The sequence below is a fragment of the Ricinus communis genome, chromosome 9 (assembly GCF_019578655.1).
Source record: "Ricinus communis isolate WT05 ecotype wild-type chromosome 9, ASM1957865v1, whole genome shotgun sequence".
In the NCBI taxonomy this organism is placed as follows: Eukaryota; Viridiplantae; Streptophyta; class Magnoliopsida; order Malpighiales; family Euphorbiaceae; genus Ricinus; species Ricinus communis.
Genome location: NC_063264.1, coordinates 7260234 through 7278706, shown reverse-complemented (window position 1 = coordinate 7278706; position 18473 = coordinate 7260234). Strand labels below are relative to the sequence as shown.

At 34.0% G+C, this 18473-nt stretch overlaps 4 protein-coding genes across 7 annotated transcripts; 3 read left to right on the top strand and 1 right to left on the bottom strand.

Moving 5' to 3' along the window:
- The first annotated feature begins 293 nt into the window (after positions 1-293).
- Positions 294-3540, top strand: LOC8287622 (GDP-L-galactose phosphorylase 2). Its single transcript, XM_048379028.1, has 7 exons — positions 294-1224; positions 1349-1470; positions 1589-1648; positions 1777-2019; positions 2126-2311; positions 2478-2726; positions 2835-3540. Exons 1-7 carry the CDS (start codon positions 1089-1091, stop codon positions 3195-3197), a joined length of 1359 nt encoding a protein of 452 aa, XP_048234985.1. The 5' UTR covers positions 294-1088; the 3' UTR covers positions 3198-3540.
- A 2408-nt stretch (positions 3541-5948) lies between these two features.
- LOC8287623 (stigma-specific STIG1-like protein 4) lies at positions 5949-10184 on the top strand. Of its 4 annotated transcripts, none has more exons than XM_048379052.1 (2): positions 5949-6325; positions 7779-10184. In XM_048379052.1, exon 2 carries the CDS (start codon positions 9227-9229, stop codon positions 9920-9922), a length of 696 nt encoding a protein of 231 aa, XP_048235009.1. In that variant the 5' UTR covers positions 5949-6325; positions 7779-9226; the 3' UTR covers positions 9923-10184. The 4 variants fall into 4 exon arrangements, with proteins under 4 accessions (XP_048235009.1, XP_002529464.1, XP_015581029.1 ...); XM_002529418.4 differs by having other exon boundaries at positions 6094-6325; positions 7779-8322; XM_015725543.3 differs by having other exon boundaries at positions 6099-6347; positions 7779-8322.
- Positions 10185-10586: 402 nt separating this feature from the next.
- Positions 10587-13319, top strand: LOC8287625 (aspartate carbamoyltransferase, chloroplastic). Its single transcript, XM_002529420.4, has 6 exons — positions 10587-10822; positions 11087-11632; positions 11715-11854; positions 12405-12578; positions 12758-12994; positions 13067-13319. The coding sequence occupies exons 2-6, from the start codon at positions 11122-11124 to the stop codon at positions 13172-13174; spliced, it is 1170 nt and encodes a 389-aa protein (XP_002529466.2). The 5' UTR covers positions 10587-10822; positions 11087-11121; the 3' UTR covers positions 13175-13319.
- A 212-nt stretch (positions 13320-13531) lies between these two features.
- LOC8287626 (adenylyltransferase and sulfurtransferase MOCS3) lies at positions 13532-18113 on the bottom strand. Its single transcript, XM_002529421.4, has 11 exons — positions 17722-18113; positions 17344-17436; positions 16305-16360; positions 15847-15911; positions 15526-15600; positions 15318-15396; positions 14889-14927; positions 14650-14758; positions 14417-14535; positions 14175-14291; positions 13532-14063 (listed from the first exon to the last, which is right to left on the bottom strand). Exons 1-11 carry the CDS (start codon positions 17978-17980, stop codon positions 13671-13673), a joined length of 1404 nt encoding a protein of 467 aa, XP_002529467.1. The 5' UTR covers positions 17981-18113; the 3' UTR covers positions 13532-13670.
- Between the last annotated feature and the right edge of the window lie 360 nt (positions 18114-18473).

Genomic DNA, 18473 nt, shown 5'->3' with positions numbered 1-18473 from the left:
AAGAGACGGCTAAATTAATTTATTTCCAATTCCTACCAAAACATTAAAAAAAAAAGAAAAAATATAATATTCAAATTAAAAGAGAAAAAAAAATGAGCGTGTTTGGTTTGGTTTGGCAACATGACATGACAAGCCACTCACGTGGAACACGCATGTTCCTTCGAAGACCGCGCGTGTGCCACACGGCAGTTCATCTTTCCCAATAAACTGGGATTAAGAAAAAAAAGCATTAAAAATCAAGAAAAACCATAAATCAAATATTGCAGTTCAAGGCAATTTCTAATAGCAGAAGAAACCAAAACCAAGAGAAAAAAAGAAAAGAAAAGTGGTCCTAGCATAGCAATTTCCACCGGGTCCGTACCAAGTTCGTGGTCCCTCTCCGGTGACCTTATTGGGCGTTTTGATTTGAGAAAGATTGTAGCTAAATAGTAATCACACCTTTTTGTTCACCCATTCACAACCACCACTACTTGCATTCTCTCTTATCTATATAACCACCATCTCCTCTCCCACTTCTTACCCACACCCAGATTCCCTTTTATATTCCTTCGTCAAATTTAAAACAATCCACTACAAAAATCTGAGAGAAGAAAAGAAAAATAGAAAACCCCCAAAAGTTTCGGAATCAAGAGATAGCTTTCTCTCTTATTTTCTTTCTAAGTATCCAGAAGTTTATTTGTGATTTGGTGAAAAGGGTAGGAGTTAGTTTTTGTAAAAGAGAGGTGCTTTTTTCAGGGTAATACCCAGGGTAGACAAGTTGTAGACATCACGGCTATACACGGAGTAACTCGGCCTCTAATTCATGTCCGTGCAGTACGACGTAAGGGTTGTGTAACCGAGAGCAGCAACCCTTCGCCGCACGGTGGACGTGGTGCTTTGCCTTCTGAAGGCGGTAGTCCTTCCGATCTCCTTTTCCTAGCTGGTGGTGGTTCTGTCCTTTCCTTTGTTGCTTAGAGTAGTTTCTTTTTATATTTCTGCATTCAATAGCTGCAAGGATAATATATAAACAAAGGTGTTTGTTTAGAGGTATTAGATTTCTCTATTAAGCAAAATCTATTGGGAATTTCGAGAATTTTCTTAAAGATAAGATGAGTAACAAATTGATGCTGAGTATCAAGAGGGTTCCCACTGTTGTTTCCAATTTCCAAAAAGACGAGGCCGAAGATGGTGCTAAAAGGAGTGGGGGCTGTGGCCGTAATTGCCTTCAGAAGTGTTGCATTCAAGGTATTTGTTGAAAGAAACTTTCGTTTTGCTTTTCTATGTATGGTTTTGATGGTCACTTCATGAAGTTTTGGTTGATCGAGTCTTGTGTTATGACTGATTTATGTATTATTTGCTGCATGGACAGGCGCAAAGCTCCCTTTGTATGCTTTCAAGAGATTAAATAAGATTGTTTGCGAAAAGGAGGAGATTGAACATGAGAACATTGAACCTCCTGTTGCATTCCTTGACTCGCTCCTTCTTGGGGAGGTATAATAGTTTAAGCAAATTTAAGAATGAAGAATCAAAATTTGTTCTTTCCTTTTCTGTTATTAGTTCAAATATTGATTTTTTGGAGTTCAATTTCGTATTTGCTTGGATTTTATAGTGGGAGGAACGTATGCAGAGAGGCCTTTTCCGTTATGATGTTACTGCCTGTGAAACCAAGGTCTGTTTTCATATTTATGATATTTCTTTGCTAGTTTGAGTTGAAATTTGAACTAAAAAACCTGTAGAATATGATGTTTACTTTGGAATTTGAAATTTATGCAAATTCTGTGATGATATTGGCTTTAGGTGATTCCTGGCCAGTATGGTTTCATTGCTCAGCTGAATGAGGGCCGTCACTTGAAGAAGAGGCCAACTGAATTTCGTGTTGACAAGGTCCTCCAGCCCTTTGATGGGAACAAATTCAACTTCACTAAAGTTGGCCAAGAAGAGGTGCTCTTCCAGTTTGAAGCAAGTGAGGACGATGATATTCAGTTCTTCCCAAGTGCCCCTATTGATGTTGAGAATTCTCCAAGTGTGGTTGCCATTAATGTAGGTTGATTAATTTTTGTGCTAGACTAAATCGTTATTATTGCTTAATTGAGAGAAGTACTTTAAAGGAAATGTTCAATCGTGACATTTGTTGTGCTCATAACAGGTTAGCCCTATTGAGTATGGGCATGTTCTGTTGATCCCACGTATACTAGACTGCTTGCCACAGAGGATCGACCGTGACAGCTTATTGCTTGCACTTTACATGGCAGCTGAAGCTGGGAATCCATACTTCCGTTTGGGTTACAACAGCTTGGGTGCATTTGCTACCATCAACCACCTTCACTTCCAGGTTTGTATTAACTTGGAATTGAACTACAATGAATTTGAATTTAGATTCACCATATCATATCACATATAATTAATTAGAATGATGAGGAAAGAAAGCTTTATCATCCTTAATCAAAGGAAGAAAAAAAGAAATTAATGAAAGCAATTTGTTAATTTCCATGGAACAGGCTTACTACTTGGCTGTGCAATTTCCTATTGAGAAGGCACCCACTAAGAAGATTACCACTTTGGATTGTGGGGTGAAAATAGCTGAGCTTGTGAATTACCCTGTCAGAGGACTTCTATTTGAGGGTGGAAATACTCTGCAAGATTTATCCAATACCATTTCCGATGCTTGCATCTGCCTTCAAGATAACAACATACCATACAATGTGCTCATCTCTGATTGTGGAAAGTGTGTCTTTCTCTTGCCACAGGTAATGAACTTGAAACATGGTAGAGGTGACTCTGTTTGCTCCTTGATATGTTATTAGAAGCTTAGTTTGTATCTATGTTATTAATTTCAAAAAAAAATGGTTTGACAGTGTTATGCAGAGAAACAAGCTCTTGGGGAAGTGAGTGCTGAACTTCTTGATACGCAAGTGAACCCAGCTGTGTGGGAAATTAGTGGCCATATGGTGTTGAAAAGGAAGAAGGACTATGAGGAGGCATCTGAGGAGAATGCTTGGAGGCTGCTCGCTGAGGTTTCTCTCTCTGAAGCAAGATTCCAGGAAGTGAATGCTCTCATTTTCGAAGCCATTTCTTATGCTGGTAGTAGCAGTGATAATGAAGCTCAGAACATGCTTGAAGACGAAGATGTCAATTCTGTTGGAGAAGTTGGTGCAATTAACCAAAGCTCACACTGCACTATGGTGACTGGGAATCAAGAATGCCTCGTTCAGCAGTAAATTTGTCTGTGACTGTGATGAGCAAACCAATTGTGTTGGGTTCTTATGATTAATCACAGAAGTGTGGAAGTGAATCAGTAAACTACTGTTACTGCCTGAGTGAGCTTCTGGCAGTAGCCTAAATAAGCAAAACTAGGTTTTGCATTGTCAGTCTTGGTTTGCCTTCATTCAGTACCATTCATATTGGTGTATTAAACATATCGGTCATGTCATTTCCTATTTGTATGTACTATGTCAGGTTGTGTAATATTACGCTACGGAATGTTTACTGTTATCAGGCAGCTTATGTAAATAATGCCCATGTATTGGTTTATGCATTTATATGATTGACGACTTTAGGTGAGACATGAATCATTATTATCTAACCAAAAGCTTTCCGGGAAACCATGAGGATCACTTTGATCTTGCTTACTTATAATTCCTTTTGTATTCTGGGCATGGTGATATGGATTGGCCATCAATTTGATCTGAAGAAAGGAACCATTTTCCAGAATTCTATGGTTAAACGAAAACTCATCTTTTCCCAAATGGTAACACCTAATTCCTTACTGACATCTATTAGTTATCATCAGACGCTAAAAAAACTTCAGGGTTTTTCAACCCTTGGAACTTCTGCATGATTAGATCTATTTGACCATATTTTTAATCTCTTGCTTACGGCAGCTATCAATAAAATAAAATATAAAAAGAACAATAATAGAAAAAGTCCATAAAAGGACAATGCAATAGTAGGTCAATACTAAATTTTGAGGTCTTATTAGTACAGATACTTTAAAAATAATATATATAGTTAAGTGATCATAATCCAAAAACAATCTAATTACATGACTTATGCAGGGATGAATTATGGGTAGTATATGCTTAATCAAATTAGATTAAGATGAAGATGATGTCTTTTAGCTGTCATTGTGAATACATAAGCTGATAAGCAAGCCTTTGGCACATTAGGTAGCCAATGCATACTTTTTCCACAATATTGGGCATAAAATGTTAAGAATTGACTTACTTTTGATTCCATCAATAATATTTAAAAAGTGCCAATCATTTGAATGCCTTCTATAATAAAAAATTAATCAAGCACAAATATCATTTGATTAGATAATGAAACTAATTAGCATGTGGGGAATCTCATTACTCATTTTCTACTATATGCTTCCTTATCTTGCAACCCCTCTCTAACCACCCCTTATAGTGACTTAATTAGAGGATAACTTATCCTGTTATTGCTCATACAATATTTCATACTGTTGTCCAATGATAAATTATAATCTTCTAATTTAGTTTTTTTTTTTTTTTTTTTCAAGAACAATACTGTTGTCCAATAATAAATTATAATCTTCTAATACTGTTACATACTTCATTTTAGAAAAAAAGAAGAAGTATGTAACAGTATTTGAATAAAGTTTTTAAAAAATTACTTAAAAGGGTTTAATTTTAATTCATTCTTTTTGAATTCTCCAGTTCTAATACAAAGAACTACTCTTTTCATTAAATTGGAAGAAAATAATTCAAAAATAAAATTGAAGAAATAAAAGAAAGAAAAAAAAAAAAGGAACTCATAGAGAATCCAAAGAGATGGGATAGGATGAGTTTAAACTATAATGATTCATGCCCCACCTTTAAGGAGTGTATTTTGTCCTCTATTTCTTGAGAATTTTCTGATTCGAAATGTTCTTGGATATGAATATTAAGAGTGGTTTTGGATTGAGATTTTAAATGATAAATTTTATAAAATTTTTAGATTTATTTTAAATTTATTATCTAACAAATAAAAAATAGTCTAAATTTATAAATTTTAATTTTTTTTTTTATTTTTTAAAATTTTTATTTTAGAGAATTTTAATTTTGTATGTAGAAGAATTTATAATTTTGAAAGAATAATAAATTAATTATAGTACATTTTAAATTCAATATTATTCCTAATAAATTTATATTATTTTTGATTTTAAATAAAAATATATTATTTTTATATTTAATTTTAATAATAAAATTTATAAATTTATAAATTTTAAATTTATGAACTCCCCAATCCAAATTATACCCGAATTCTGCTTAATGCCTGAAGTTCTTTTTCTTTCCTTTATCAAATTACAGTCAATCTTTCATACTTAGTTTTTAATTAATGAATATCAAGAATTCATTTTTTTATAGTTAGTTAATAAACAGATTTATTTATTTAATCAATAGTAAATCTTGGAAAACCTATTAATTATTATTTATAAAATTTAAATATCTTTATTCGACCCTTTGTGAGTTAAGAAATATTATATCAAATTTATAACTTTCTTATTTATTTAAAAAAATTGCAGGAATAACTACCAAATGAATGAATATTTGGTAGTGCCATTATGATATATGTATTAAATAATATTAGTAATATATTTTTAATTAATGATATTATTAAACTAAATATTATTAACTTATAATTATATAGTGCTATTATGATATATGTATTAAATAATATTAGTAATATATTTTTTAACTAATTAAAATAATATAAGAGAATCTTATACCATATTATTATGGAGGGAAATTTGAGTTTTAACTTTCAATTTTTAATTTTAATTAATTAATTTCACTTTTATTGTTAAAATAAGATATAAATAAGTATATGTATTGTGTTATTATATTTAGAAATATAAAATAAACTTTTTATAATTGAATATATTATATAGATTAAATCTTACTTTTATAATGTCAAACTTAATATTTATATGAAAAATAAAAAAATATATGAATTTAAGAAATTTTTTATTAATAAATAAAAATAAAAATATTACATGTAAATTAAAAAAAACAAAAAAAAGTATGTAATATTAAGCAAAAAGAGAAATTCTAAGCAAAACTAATAGTTTCCGAAAACTACGCCGTTTTAGTTTTACATAAAACTATGTAAAACTAGATAGTTTTGGTATATACCAAACTAAAAGAAAATAAGACAAATTAAACCCTAATTCTAAGCCTCCACCCTCTCAACTCAAGCCTCCATCCTTTCAACTCAAGCCTCCACGCCGTCACATTCGCCGTCGCCGTCGCCCTTGATGTAGTCGTCAGCTGCAGTGGTCGTCGCCCTAGCTGCAATCGCCTCCACCTTTGCTGCCGTCGTTGTCGCCATTGCTGCAGTAGACGTATATTTCTTCAGTAGTTTGGGTACTTCTATGATAAAAATAGTAAATTCTTTTAATGCTAATTTGATTATAGTGCCAGTTCTATATCAGTTGATGATTATCTTGGCTTAGGCAATATATTATAGAATCAAGAGACTAATCCTGTGTTGGTGTAGATTAGTGTGTGTTATTGTTGGATTAGTGGGTGTTGGTTGAGCTTACAAAGCTATGGTTGACTGAAATTTTTATTTTCTTTAAATTGATTATTGAAATAAATTAGGATGCCAACGGAATACTAAAATAGAGCAAATGTCCTAGCTTCTTGGTTTTTTCTTCAACCGCAATTACTCTACCTACATTTGTTAAGATTCCTATCTTTAATTTTTGTTGAAGAAAAGAAATTAGATACTGTAATATTGAATTTTAGGTTGGTATTTGCTACAATGAGGATAACCTTGATAGTGCTGAATAAAGAAGATATCTTGTAAATTTATTTTAATAAAATAGATTGATATCTTGTAATTTATATTTTCATACATAAAAGCTGCATTTTACAGAAACTACTGTGACGTATTAGCTTTTAATTTCTTTGCTTATTTATGATTAATTGTTCATCTTCAATTGAAGAAGGTGTTGAATTATGATGTGTATTTCCATGAAGTTATTTTTGAGCAAGTGTTATTTAAATATTTTTTTATAATAATAGTTATAAATAGATCTATTATTTTAGTATTTAATATGCTAATTAAGGTTTTCTTTAGGAAGCGGTAGATAAATACTCTTAAAGATAGAGTTGGAAGATGTACAAGTTAAGTTGTAATAGTATTGCATCTTATTTGGTTTTTATTATTTAGAACATTATTTTAAATTTTATTGAATTTATGCTCGGGTTGTATTAATATATTAAACTTTTAATGTTGGATACTTAGATTTGATTAGTTTATATTTTGTATTTTTTGTTTTCGTTAATTTTTGTTAATATATTTTAGAATTGAATTATTCTAAAATGGTTTGGTAAACGGGTACCCATTTAATTACCCTCATGTTCATATAAATGGATATTTAACGGGTAGGATATCCATTACCCATTTTAAATATCCATAAACTATATTTAATTACTATTTAATTGAAATGGGTTTTAATCGGATTCGGGTAGTATGCGGGTATTCCTATTCGAATTTGGGACGGGCTTCCGTAAAAAGGACAATTTTCTAAATGGGTTTGGGACGGGTTCGGGTATTGTTATTTAATTGGATTTGGGTTCAGATATTTTTAAATGGGAGGGTACCCTACCCGTTGCCATCCGGGGTTCTTGTTCTTGGTTCAAATTATTTTGCGTGCTTTTCTTTTCTTTCTTTTTCCTGTTTCTTTTGCTGAAAGTTCCTTTGATTTTAGTCGATTGAAATCGACCGTTAAATGATATTGCATTTGTGTTTAGTAGCCCCATCAAAATGTGTTATTGTTGGATTTGCAGAAAGATTCATAGAAAAATGAAGAAAGGAATCCACCCTCAGATGCAGTGGATATCCTATGTGACCCAGAGTGGGAGATTGATGCACATTATGATGACTAAAATTCACCATGTTGGTAAAGTCTACCACTTCAGGGCAAGACGACAATTGGCTGAGAGTTTAGGACAAGTTGCCAAGTTTAAGCGTCGCTATGGCCAGGAAGATGCTGAAGACACTGCAAAATGACCCTTTCTATTATTTTTTCTTCTTTTTGTAAGAGGCTAGAAGGAGCTTGGTATTGGTGCTCAGTGAGTGCTCTGCTGCACAATAAATTTCTTATATATGGGAGGATATTTATTAGGTCAGTTTGCTGTCATATCACTTCCCAATAACAATCATTGCAAGCAGCTTTGCCAAATTTAGTAGTTCATTTGGGTGCTATGAAAATGGAAACATTAAGGTGAAACTCTCTGTATTGTGGATTTATAGCTTACCTGTGGCTGTGATGAATATGTAGCAGTTATGGATTTCTCGTTCAATGAGTTTAATATCTGTTTCTTTCAGAAATATCTTGTCTGTTTATGATTACTTTTAGTTGGAGTTTTGATTATGTATAACTTTTTTTGTATAATTTGATGCATGGCTTTGTAATTGTCCTGCTTCTATTTGTTATGGTCATGATGTAATGTATGAATTAATAACTGATATTGGTTTTATTGTTGATCAAGTGGTCAGATTATTTGCCAATTAAGGTTGGGGATGGGGACATAGAAATGTTAAAACTGTTTGTTGCGTCCTTTGCATCAAAAAATATTTTTCATTTTCTTTTGCTTAGTTGATTACTACAGTAGCCATGGAATTCTTGGAACCCTTTCAAAAATTGTTGGAGTTTCATTTGATGGGGCTTAGGCAGCCATTGCTTTTCATGTGTGTTTCTGCTGTGATTAGTTAATGATATAAAACCTAACAGATGAAGCAAGATAGAATGGTGGTTCACAATCTTAATTGGTGGCTCATACAAAGTTGGTAATGGTTTGGGGAAAAAAAAGGGAGTTCCATGGAATGTTATATACACCTCATGTCCACCATGTGGGCCATAACCTCAAGAAAACTGCCCTACCACCACTCTTTTTAAACAAAAACAACAGCCATTGTTTCTTGAAATAGCACAAGTTCAAGAACAGTTCGATCACACCAATTAGCATCTGTAACTACTATCATGGATTTGTAAAAGCAAAAGACTACCTTCAATACACAAAGCAAAAAGAAAAAGAATAAGCCAATCCTCTCCCCAATCACGTACTTGGTGATTACTGCCTCCTATAACACGTGTCTTCATCTGTAACCTATGTAAGAAAAACATGAATTCCCCAAAATATTCAAGCTTCTCTTTTTGGGAAGAAGATAATTGAGTTTTTATGTATAAATGTATATCTCGTTTTCTGTCTTATTCTTTATGTAGCTAAAAATAATGCAGCTAGGCAATGCTTTTATTGCCATCTTGCTTATATTGATACTCTTTTGTATATCAATAGATTTTTCAGTAGCATCAGCAGGATTGAAACAGAATTTCACTATTGTCATATCACAGTCACCGTGGCTCAAGAACGTGACGGAAAACCTCCCGCATCCTTACCCATACCCACCGCGACTGTTGCCTGGGTGCAGGAGAACACCATGGATATGTAGAGAGGGAATGCATCTACCTAGAGCTCGAATGCATTGCTGCAGAAACAAATGTGTTGATGTGTCTTCTGATATAAATAATTGTGGTGTCTGTGGAATTAGATGCCCCTTTACTTGGCAATGTTGTCACGGTTTTTGCATTAATACCAATGTCAGTCCTTTCAACTGTGGCAGTTGCGGTAACAAATGCCCCTGGGGTGTCCTATGCGTTTATGGGATGTGCGGATATGCTGAACCATGGCCACCATGGCCTCATCCCCATCCCCATCCCCATCCCCACCCCCACCCTCACCCTCACCCTCACCCTCACCCTCACCCTCATCCTCATCCTCATCCTCATCCTCACCCTCCTCCTAAACCGCCAAAACCATGGCCGCACCGCCCTCCTCAATCTCCTCCTAAACCAATAAAACCATGGCCACACCACCCTCCTAAAGCTGACCATGAGCCATCTCAAAGTGCAATGGGTCCGAGTTATTGATCATGTTGAAGTTGGGGACTTATATACCTATCTGAGCTAATCCCTATTCTTTGAGTAAAATCTTGAGCTCTCCTATGTTGGAATTTCTAGTATATTTATGTAGGTGCCTCTTTCTTGTTTTATGTTTAGGGGCACTAAAACCAACAATGTAATATGGTCAGTGGTTGGTCGGTGGCAGTTGTTTGAAGGTAGCATGTTTTCTAAGAGAGTCTCGTAATCTCTGTTATAAATTTACAATAAAAACAACTGGTGGTGTTTTGCATGAGATGTGTTTTATTCTGCTCGTACATGATAGAGAGTGTCTCTTCTTGTTTTCTGTTACATTTTATTAGTTCAATAGGTTGATGAAATTGCCAAAAACAAAAGAAGGAAAGTTGATTCATGGAAATATACAAATGCATTTGCCTTTCTAACTTCAAAGTTATGATTGAAGATGGAACTTACATTTGCTAATGTGAGAATGGTCAAGTAACAAGTCAAACAATACAACTCTATACAAAAGTAATTATCATTATTTCTCTGTTTAAGGCAGCATTTCAATTTCTACTTTAAGCAGGACATATAACTATCTTTGAAAAAAAGATATTATAAATGCAATAGTAAAACCATAAATTCAGCTAGAAAAGGGAGAATAATATTAAACAAATTGAAATTACAAGGAAAAGGCCACTAAAAGCTAAGGCTAAACGCTACACTTTCGTCACAAAAAGTGCATTTATTTATTTGCGCCAAAATCAAGCATGGCTTTCTCCTTATAAAGATCCCGCTTTTTCTATGTTGATAATCACTTTCACTCACTTTCTCTCCTAAAACCCTATCTTTCTTCTCGCCAACCAGACGCACCAAATTAATACAAACAACAGTAAAAGCAATCAACTTTCTCTTATTACAATCACTGAGGTACGTGCTTTTTCTTTATCTCTTTCTCCCTATCCTTGTTTCTCTAGTTTTAATTTTGTTTAATCTCATCTCTACGTAGTTCAGTTACATATTTTTGTTTTTAAGAAAAAGGCAATTCTTTTATCAACAAAATGAAGTCAGTTTCAATAGATATGCATGATATACATAGATTAATGAATCTGCATCGCTGGATCAATGATACTGTGTTTTAGGCTATAAAATTGATTTTGTTTTGTTTTGTTTTGCTTTTTTTTTTTTTTACAGGTTAACATTGGGAACAGCTTATAATCTTATTTTTAATGGCAACCTCGATTGGGTTTTCTTCTTGTTGTTTATTGAATAAGCATTCAATGTCTCCTGTGCCCATAAAGTCCTTTAATGGCTTAATGTGCAATTATTCAAGTTTGTTTAGCAAACAAACATGCTCTCCAAAGCCAATATCTTTTTCTCCTGTATTAAGGCCTTTAATAAGGAGTGGTGTTAGGTGTAGTGCATTGGAGATTGGAAATGCAGACCTTTTATTTTCAACTGGGAACAGGTTTCAACTTGAGGATGTTATTGAAGCACAGCAGTTTGATAGAGAGATTCTCAATGCTATATTTGAAGTTGCACGAGAAATGGAGAAGATTGAAAAGAATTCTCCTGGGAGTCAAATTCTTAAGGGTTATTTAATGGCTACCCTTTTCTATGAACCGTCTACCCGTACTAGGCTTTCTTTTGAGTCTGCGATGAAACGGCTTGGTGGTGAGGTTTTGACTACTGAAAACGCAAGGGAATTTTCTTCAGCTGCTAAGGGAGAGACACTTGAAGGTGATTATTTTGATCTTTTTTTGAATTAAATTGTTTTAGAAGCAATTTGTTTGTTGCTTATGGTTTGGAGCTTGATTTGCAGACACCATTAGAACTGTTGAAGGTTATTCGGATATCATTGTTATGCGTCATTTTGAAAGTGGCGCTGCAAGAAGAGCTGCTACTACTGCCTGCATTCCTGTTATTAATGCAGGGGATGGTCCTGGACAACATCCAACTCAGGTGTGCTGCAATTTGTCTCTGCTAGAATATTGTTAGTTAAAAGTTAAAAGAAGCACTGAAGATATTGGATTAGGAACAAGTTAGTTATTTTACATATTTTCTGAAAGAGTAAGTAGAAGTCAAGGAGACTGTAGAATTTGAGAAGTTGCTGAATTTAGTAATCTGATTGTATCATTTTTCACTGTTAATCTTTTGTGTGAAGCAGCTGCATCAAGCATTTTTCTTCAGTCCCCTCTTCTTAAGAGCTCTCTGCCTGTGTATCTATTATTTGTTGCACAATGTTCTTTGCACGTTGAATTTGGTATGATTGTAGCATGGAAAACCTCTCTCACCTTACATTTAATATAACTGGTCATCAAGACAGTCATTGAATGTTAAATGTGGTAAGAGAAGATGTTAAATGTCACAGTTTATCAGTTGGTGCTAGTGGCCTAGACTTTTGGACATTAACATATGCTCTTTCAGTTACTATTTATTTCTGCTGTTTGTGGTTGATTATATTGGATACCATAAGTTCTTAATGTCAAACTTCGTTTTTGTAATAATGCAGGCTCTTTTAGATGTATATACTATCGACCGAGAGATAGGTAAATTGGATGGCATCAAAGTTGCTCTTGTGGGAGATCTTGCTAATGGAAGGACAGTTCGCTCACTTGCATACTTGCTTGCCAAATACCAGGATGTAAAGATCTATTTTGTGTCTCCTGATGTGGTAAAAATGAAGGTGGGTGGTAGAACTACCTATAATTAGAAAGACAAACATGTATCTTTTGAATGTTAAGTGGCCAGTAATCAGAAAGTAAATCTATTGATAGTTGAATTTGGGTTAGATGATTCAGAAGAATTATCGGAAATTTAGGTTCTAGAGGTCTAGCTCCTCATGTTTAAGGATTCTTTTCTCAGGATGATATAAAAGACTACTTGGCATCGAGGGGAGTTGAGTGGGAAGAAAGTGCTGATTTAATGGAAGTGGCGTCAAAGTGTGATGTTGTGTATCAAACTCGAATTCAGCGAGAAAGATTTGGAGAGAGAATTGACCTTTACGAAGAAGCTCGAGGCAAATACATTGTGGATTCTGATGTGTTAAATGTGATGCAGAAGCACGCTGTGGTCATGCATCCTCTTCCGAGGCTAGATGAGGTAAATGTTACAAGCATCTTTTCAAAGAATATGATCATTGTCTAATTGAAATCGTTTCGTTTTACTCTCCAGATAACTGTGGATGTTGATGTCGATCCAAGAGCTGCTTATTTTAGACAAGCAAAGAATGGTCTCTACATCCGAATGGCGCTTCTGAAACTTCTACTTGTTGGTTGGTGAGGGATGTAATATGAAGTTTCAAGTTTTGACCTTTGACATTTGCTTTAACCTGGTTGTTCATGAGTGAATAATACTTGGTAAAATTGCAAGAACCGTTTGACATCGAGAAATGGGTAATCAAATAAGCAAGGATGTATTTTACTCACGGTTCCCTTTTAGTCAAATATCCTACGAACTCAATTATGGTCTATATTGAACAGTGCTACCATTGAAATAAACCAAACAGTCAATTCCATCCAAGAATATACAACCTCTTTAATAATAGCTCTGGAAAGACGAACGAATATATGTAAAGACAATATTCGATTATCTTTCCAGAGCATAAAATCTTTTTATTTCTGAATGGGACAAAAGAAATAGAGAGACCTCTTGCCTTTCATTCTTTATAACTTCCTTTTTAAGAATCAGAATCAGTACACCACTGGCACAGATAAGTAAAGTCAAAAATTTGCAAACAGAGTTGAAAATAATTTTACAAAAATGATGCGTTCGGCAACTAATAGGTAGGGAAATTTGGATCTACATCATGTGCCCAGGCCTCTATGCCCCCAATGATATCCTTGGCTATACTAAAGCCTTTCTTGTGTAATAATTGAACAGCTCTTTGTGAATCGTTTCCTCTTCTACATACTACATATAAGTTCACACCTGATTCTGAATCAACACCCCTGCGCTCTCCCTCTTCCTTCAAAGCTGAAGAGATTTCAGGCAACCTGGCTTCCAGACTAGATAGTGGTATATTTAGGGCGTTGGGAAGAGCAACAATCTTGAAATGGTGAGCAGGGCGTACGTCTACCAAGACATGTGTTTCCCCTTTAATCACTTTCTCATTGAACTCTCTACTGTTTATTCTGGAATCTGCTGGAAGCAGGTCCAACTTCAAGGGAGCCTGAAAACTCACAAAATAGTAGTTAGGAATTTAGACTAAAAGCCAACTTTTGGTATTGACGACAAAACATAGGTTAAAGATAATGCATCTATTTCCAACAAGTCATAATACCATTGACAATGGAGTCTGAGTGAACTTCTCATAATCGAAATCTCTAAATTGCTTTTGGGTAAATGCTGAATTTTCTCCACAAACTTCGCATTGTAATGACCTACCCCTAATCTTGACCTAAGCAATGAACAACTCAAGCTCAGATAAATCAGCTATTTGCACCATAAAGATCATATAAAGCAAACTAGAAACAAGAACCAAGGTAGTAAAGGTACTGGAAAACATATGAATGATGAACATACAATTCGAATTCGTGCTGACAATGCATCAAATAGTAGCATCCTTCCTGATAGTGGTTCGCCTATGTCACTTGCAATTTTAATGGCCTCGAGTGCTTGAAGACAGCCAATAATGCCAGGAACTGCAATATAAGTTAATTAAAAAGACCGAACTATGACAGGTGTTCAACAATATGGTAAACTAAAACTAAAACTAAAAAACTGGCTTTGACAGTGATGGGAATTGATTCACATACCAACTCCTAGAACTCCACTATCAGCACATCTTTGGCATGCAGTTGAAGGAGGTGGGGTTGGAAAAAGGCACCGATAGCAAGGACCTCCTTTGTAATTATAGACCGTGAGCTAGGCAGATAAATTTAACGGTGTAAGATCAGGAGCTTGCACAGCACATTAACACACAGAAGAACGTTTATTTGAAACCAAGAAGGTTTTTTCTATGCAAAAAGGCATAATAATGTCCCCAATAACATACCTGCCCTTCCAATCCCAATGCAGCACCTGAAACAAGAGGCTGCATGTAGACGAATGCGAAAGGATTAATTCTTGGAAGAAAATAAATGGCACAGCACTACTCTCCTTTCTAGCTATTAACATGGGTCAAAACAAATAACTAAAATCTCATGCAATGTTTAACTCTCGTGTTTATATTCAAATGAACAAATTGGCGTCACATGCACACAAGTGAAGAACCATTAAGCATCCTCATGGCATTAATAAGAACACTATCCATTCGGATTTTACATAATTTTTAAGTCCATCAAGCAACATTATGAACAACAGAGATACAAGCTATATGTCACATGAATTGGATTTTTAAATTTTCCTAACGTAAATATATGCTCAATAGTATCTTTATAGTCAATTCAAATTGAACTTGCATAATCACTTCAGGATGCCATACCTTTCCCAACACTACACAACAATCACTAATCATGTAACGGCTTGGAGCATTATCTGTTGCATCTACTATTATGTCATATCTAATAAAAGTTGCTGTTATGAAAACCAATCACCTTTCTGGTCATTACGAAACTCAAAACGAAAAGAGAGAAAAAGTATAGAGCATGGAGAAATCTTCATAAGACATAAACTTGTCATCTCAAGGATACTGGCTAAAAATTTCCAAGGCATTGGATGTGCGTAAAGCTTCTTGGTGTTCAACAATCTGAATAGTAGAGTTGATCCTGGAACACCAATGTAAATATTTAAACAGAAGTAAGACCGTAATATCAGGATACAAACTTTAATACCCAAGAGAGTGTAAGTGAAAGTGTTTTCATCCTTCATAGTAAAAGCATCCAACCTTCCAACTGCAAAATTATTATGCATTGACTTTCAAAAGAAGATATAGCTTGACATAAAATATAAAATATGCAGCTAGAGAGTGAATATTAATTGCAGTAAGCATGCGATCTAGAATATGCACATACGAGCGACAGGCAGCAGCAGCAGATTTCACTTTTGGCTGACCAATAAATGCTTCAGTATGTATAACCTGAAGAAGCAAAAAAGAATTAGATACAAATTAGTAACTGAGAAACTTATATAGACTATCACCAATTAATAGAAGTAATTGACAAGAAAAAAGCACAATAGAAAAAACATAAAACTACAAATAATAGGAAAAAGATTCAAACTGCAAGCTAATGATTCAACAACAAAAAGACACATAGGCAAGAAAAATGAAACTTAACCCTAAGTCATTAAGTCTTGTCGTTGGAATTTAAGCAGACAATATAAAAGTGAGAGAATATTCAGTCATAAACACCAATTAATTATGCAAAGAAACGTCGCTTGAATTTTGCTCGTTAACAATTTCTGATACTGTCAGTGTAAAATTATAATAAGTATATCCATGATTATAGTGATATTCAATGCAAGTTCTTACCTGTCTGTGCATATTATTTAGTTCAACAACATCATGGTCAACAACACCCAACCGACCTGTGAGGTAAACCCCAAATTTTAAATTAAACAAAAAAGGAAAATTCAAATCTGAATAAAAAAATAGTTCGGTACAATAACATAAAGAATTGTTAGAATTTCACCAGAATCAATTACATAGAATAATATTAATGATGAACAATGATATTGAGCATTCTTTTACTAAAAGAGATCCTCTGTATAACTAAGTCAACTTAACTTAGCATTTTATCCTAGATAATAGTTTAGAAAATATATCCATCTTCATAAGTTTTTAGCAAAGACAAATAAATGCTTAGGGCATAAAAGTCATTCAGGCAACTCAAAACATAATTATCCTAGCCATTCCTCCACTAATCAGCTAAAAACTGCTAATTTCTCCATGAACAAGTTATAGTCACCTGAACATTCCTCCTATCAGCAAAATAACACGCTCCAATCCTATCACCATTTCTTTTTCTTTTTTGGTCTTTTCATGGCAGTTTAACTTGATAAAATGCTAAAATAAGTAATGATAACTATGGCATTTTACCAAAATAATAAAGATTCCACCCATCCCTCAGTTTCTGAAGCATCTACCTAACTTATTTCGTAGTTAACATTTTGAATTCTAACTGGTTTCCCCTGAAACTATGATCAGTAACCTTTACTGTACAATAGACATGATTTCTTCAATTATCAGTAACTTGAGTTTCTTCCCATTAGTCATGGTAGATGGGTGCATTAGTCCTTACACTCAATCATTATTATGCTTTTCCTACTGTCAAATATTCTTAACTATGATTGTAAAAAAAGAATATTGATTGAACGATACTTTTAGAAAACTTGATTGTGCTTTACACATGCAGAGAAATAAAAAAGCAAACTTTAACATTTAATTTGTCTATATAATAGCATATCCCATTTCATTAAATGAAAATGTGTCGTAACTTGTGACCATAGCATAGCACATGTATTCAATGATAGTACTAGATTAGTTCATAAAGAGTAAATCTTAATCTTACCAACACCACAAGCTGCCAGATATAACAAAGCAGGAGAGCCCAATCCTCCAGCTCCAACAACTAAAATAGAAGACTTTAACAGATTTGACTGCCCTACAAATTCACCAACACAAATGTAATTAAAAAAAGAAGAAGAAAGAAAAAGCTTATTTTCCACTGTGAAAAAACATTCTATCATATTAAAGATATTTTTTAATATACCCTATAATTAAATAATGATAAAGCCACTAAATTTTTAATAAAAAATTACTTTGCACTGTAAAGACAAGCATTCACATAAAAACCAATACTTTTAAGCTAACACTACCAGATTGTAAAGTTACTCAATTTTAATAGAAAAAGAAACCTATATATCAATATAAGAAAAGAAGAAAGGACCTTGAATTCCAAAAGAAGGCAGCAAAAGATGACGACTGTAACGATAAATCATATCAGACGATAATGCATGGCTTAGACCAGAATCATTGGTGGAAATTAAAGGACATGAACCGTTAGATGAAGCAGTGTCGTTTTGGAGATTAATTTGACGGAGTTGAGCTTCAAGAGCTGCAATTCGATTGTCTATATTGCTTTTCTCGGTCTTTAAGGTTTCAATTTCGCGGAGGATTCCAGTTGATTCACTTCCATTTGATTCCATTTCTTTCGAATTTGGAGACTTGGATTTTGCGTTTTGCAGAGAATCAAATCAAGATTTTAGTATGCAGAACGAGAAAGAGATAAAGTAAAAGAGAAGAGCAGAGAAACCCTAAATCTATTTAGAAAGGGGTTTTACCGTTTTAATTGAGCAGTTAAGAGTGAGGTAGTTTTGGTAGTTGGCACGTGCCGGATTTGAATAGTAGTTTTTGTCTTAGCAGAGCTGATTGTAATATTACCTTCAAAAGACTGCTGCCACCGTAAAAGAAAGGGAAAATGCTCAAATTTGCCCCTAACGTATGACCACCGGTGCGGATTGGCTCTTCAAGTATTTTTTTTAGCCAGTTGTACACAATATCTTGCCAAACAGAATTCTTAAGCTCCTCTTTAGCATGGAGCTGAAGAACAGAAGAAATTTTCGTTAAATGCAACTGATGTAGGACCTACAATCCAACGGTTTTCCAAAGAAAAACTACTCTCCATCACCATCTCTCCTT

Coding starts and splice junctions, on each gene's coding strand:
- LOC8287623 (XM_048379052.1), top strand. CDS start 9,227: ATGCAGCTAGGCAATGCTTTTATTGCCATCTTGCTTATATTGATACTC.
- LOC8287622 (XM_048379028.1), top strand. CDS start 1,089: ATGAGTAACAAATTGATGCTGAGTATCAAGAGGGTTCCCACTGTTGTT. Junction 1,471..1,588: donor ACTCGCTCCTTCTTGGGGAG/GTATAATAGTTT, acceptor TGGATTTTATAG/TGGGAGGAACGTATGCAGAG. Junction 2,020..2,125: donor CAAGTGTGGTTGCCATTAAT/GTAGGTTGATTA, acceptor TGCTCATAACAG/GTTAGCCCTATTGAGTATGG.
- LOC8287626 (XM_002529421.4), bottom strand. CDS start 17,980: ATGGAATCAAATGGAAGTGAATCAACTGGAATCCTCCGCGAAATTGAA. Junction 17,437..17,721: donor GCCTTCTTTTGGAATTCAAG/GTCCTTTCTTCT, acceptor GTGAATTTGTAG/GGCAGTCAAATCTGTTAAAG. Junction 14,536..14,649: donor TAGTGGAGTTCTAGGAGTTG/GTATGTGAATCA, acceptor CTTATATTGCAG/TTCCTGGCATTATTGGCTGT.
- LOC8287625 (XM_002529420.4), top strand. CDS start 11,122: ATGGCAACCTCGATTGGGTTTTCTTCTTGTTGTTTATTGAATAAGCAT. Junction 11,855..12,404: donor CTGGACAACATCCAACTCAG/GTGTGCTGCAAT, acceptor GTAATAATGCAG/GCTCTTTTAGATGTATATAC. Junction 12,579..12,757: donor CTGATGTGGTAAAAATGAAG/GTGGGTGGTAGA, acceptor TTCTTTTCTCAG/GATGATATAAAAGACTACTT.